The sequence below is a fragment of the Penaeus monodon genome, chromosome 18 (assembly GCF_015228065.2).
Source record: "Penaeus monodon isolate SGIC_2016 chromosome 18, NSTDA_Pmon_1, whole genome shotgun sequence".
NCBI lineage: Eukaryota > Metazoa > Arthropoda > Malacostraca > Decapoda > Penaeidae > Penaeus > Penaeus monodon.
Genome location: NC_051403.1, coordinates 7,034,323 through 7,036,051, shown reverse-complemented (window position 1 = coordinate 7,036,051; position 1,729 = coordinate 7,034,323). Strand labels below are relative to the sequence as shown.

The 1,729-nt window shown below is 47.9% G+C and overlaps 1 protein-coding gene across 1 annotated transcript in view; it reads right to left on the bottom strand.

Moving 5' to 3' along the window:
* Nucleotides 1–1,389, bottom strand: part of LOC119584841 — a 1,470-nt gene extending 81 nt beyond the window's left edge. The window contains exons 1-3 of the mRNA XM_037933479.1: nucleotides 1,298–1,389; nucleotides 984–1,175; nucleotides 1–694 (exon numbers count right to left, since the gene is read on the bottom strand). The exon at nucleotides 1–694 is cut by the window's left edge and continues 81 nt beyond it. Coding sequence (XP_037789407.1) covers nucleotides 1–694; nucleotides 984–1,175; nucleotides 1,298–1,326 — 915 coding nt within the window. The 5' untranslated portion in view covers nucleotides 1,327–1,389. The remainder of the gene's footprint in view (nucleotides 695–983; nucleotides 1,176–1,297) is intronic.
* Nucleotides 1,390–1,729: the final 340 nt, after the last annotated feature.

The window sequence follows — 1,729 nt, the reverse complement described above, 5'->3', positions numbered from 1 at the left end:
GTAGCCCTGGCCATTCGGGCAGGTGATGACCTCGTGATACATTATCTCGCCCACAAGAAGACACATGTGGTACTTCCTGCAGTCGCTCACCTCCTGGAATCGACCTTCCATTCCGCCGCAGTCGAAGTGCTGAGGGTCCTGGCATCCCCAGCCGGGATAGAACGCTTCTCCGTCAAGACATCTGTAACACGAGGGCTGGTACGACCCGCTGGAGGAGTCGAACTCGCAGTTATAGTATTCCTGGCAGTTCGAAGGGGAAAGAAACTCGCCTTCAGAAGTGCAGTTGACTGTTACGGGCGAGCAGGCGTTGGGTGACACGGTGGCAGAAGTCGTCAAGCCGACGGTGTTGGAGGCTGTGGCTGACGACGGGGTGGGCGTACTAGAAGGATTGGTGCTGAAGAAGGAGGTCGAGGATGTGGATGTGGCTGTGGTCAAGGCGTTAGCTGTGGTTGTAGAAGGCGCTGCTGTCGTGGGAGGATCCAACTCGCACGCCTCGCTCTGCGCGTCGAAGTGCGAGCCGGGAGGACATCTGTAGAAGCGCTGGCCGCGGAGGGCGAAGTCGTCGCAAACGAAGTACGTTCGTGGGTCGAGGGGGTCGGGGAAGAGGCGGCCATCCTGCCCCAAGGAGGGGCACTCGCACTCCGGACACTCCGAGAAACATCCAGCATTAGTCTCCACGCCAGAGGGAACAGTTCTTTGGGGAAAAGGGAAAGTGATCAAAGACAGGAAGGTGAGGAAAAGCGAAAAGGCTAATCACCGGCAGAAGGGAATAAATAACTAGCAATGTGAATATCTAATCTGGCATAATAACACGCCGTCTCAAACGTTTATTTATCCAGCACTATCATAATCAGTTAAAATAAGTAACTGCGTAATTTCCAAGAGACAGTGAGAAAACACAATTTCAGTGTTTTAAACATAGCAAAGACCTTATGCGGGAACACATTCCTCTACCTACTGTACATACATCATGTACACAGTACCTGCACCACGTCCCTTTGCCACACATAGTTGTTATTGGGCCTGAAACATCGCAGGTCACCATCTGCTTACAGTACCCACAGATCTCCCCTTCCTTGTCTCGGCATCTGGCTTCTAGCTCGTCCTGTGGCAACTCAGGATCTTGGTAGATCTTGGAGCGGGTGATTTCATAAGGTACCGATGTCGAGATGACGCTTTAAAAGTAATGATTTATTTCGTTGAACGTCATGGGTAGAAATTAAAGTTTTTTTTGTTCAGTTTTCCTTATCCTTTTCAACTCGTATTACTGTTTTACGTTCCCATCACCGTCACTTACCATAAGATGAGGAACCATAAAGTAGTCATGGCTCTTGGCCCGAGTGTTGGACTCCACAAATGGTACTGTATCTCTTGCTATCAACCTCTGGCCTCTCTCACCGCCCTCTTCCTCGTGCTATAACCTTATCAAGGTGGGAAATGTGACTATATCATATGACCTGCTTTTCCCCTTTTGAATTAAATTGAATGAAACAGTCAAGAGTCAGATTAATTATTTCTGCTTCTACTGTTTATGAGGTGTGCAATACTCCGTTATATTACAGAAAAAAGTAAAGAGAGAGCATGTGTCGTTGATGCATTCAACAGGACAAAATAAAAGATAAATCTAGTATGAGAGGAAACGATAAAAAAATATATACGATCATCATTCGTTTCATGGGAAGCTAGTCAGGTGAATTATAGAGAGGAGTACAGGAAGAAGGAGAAGGTG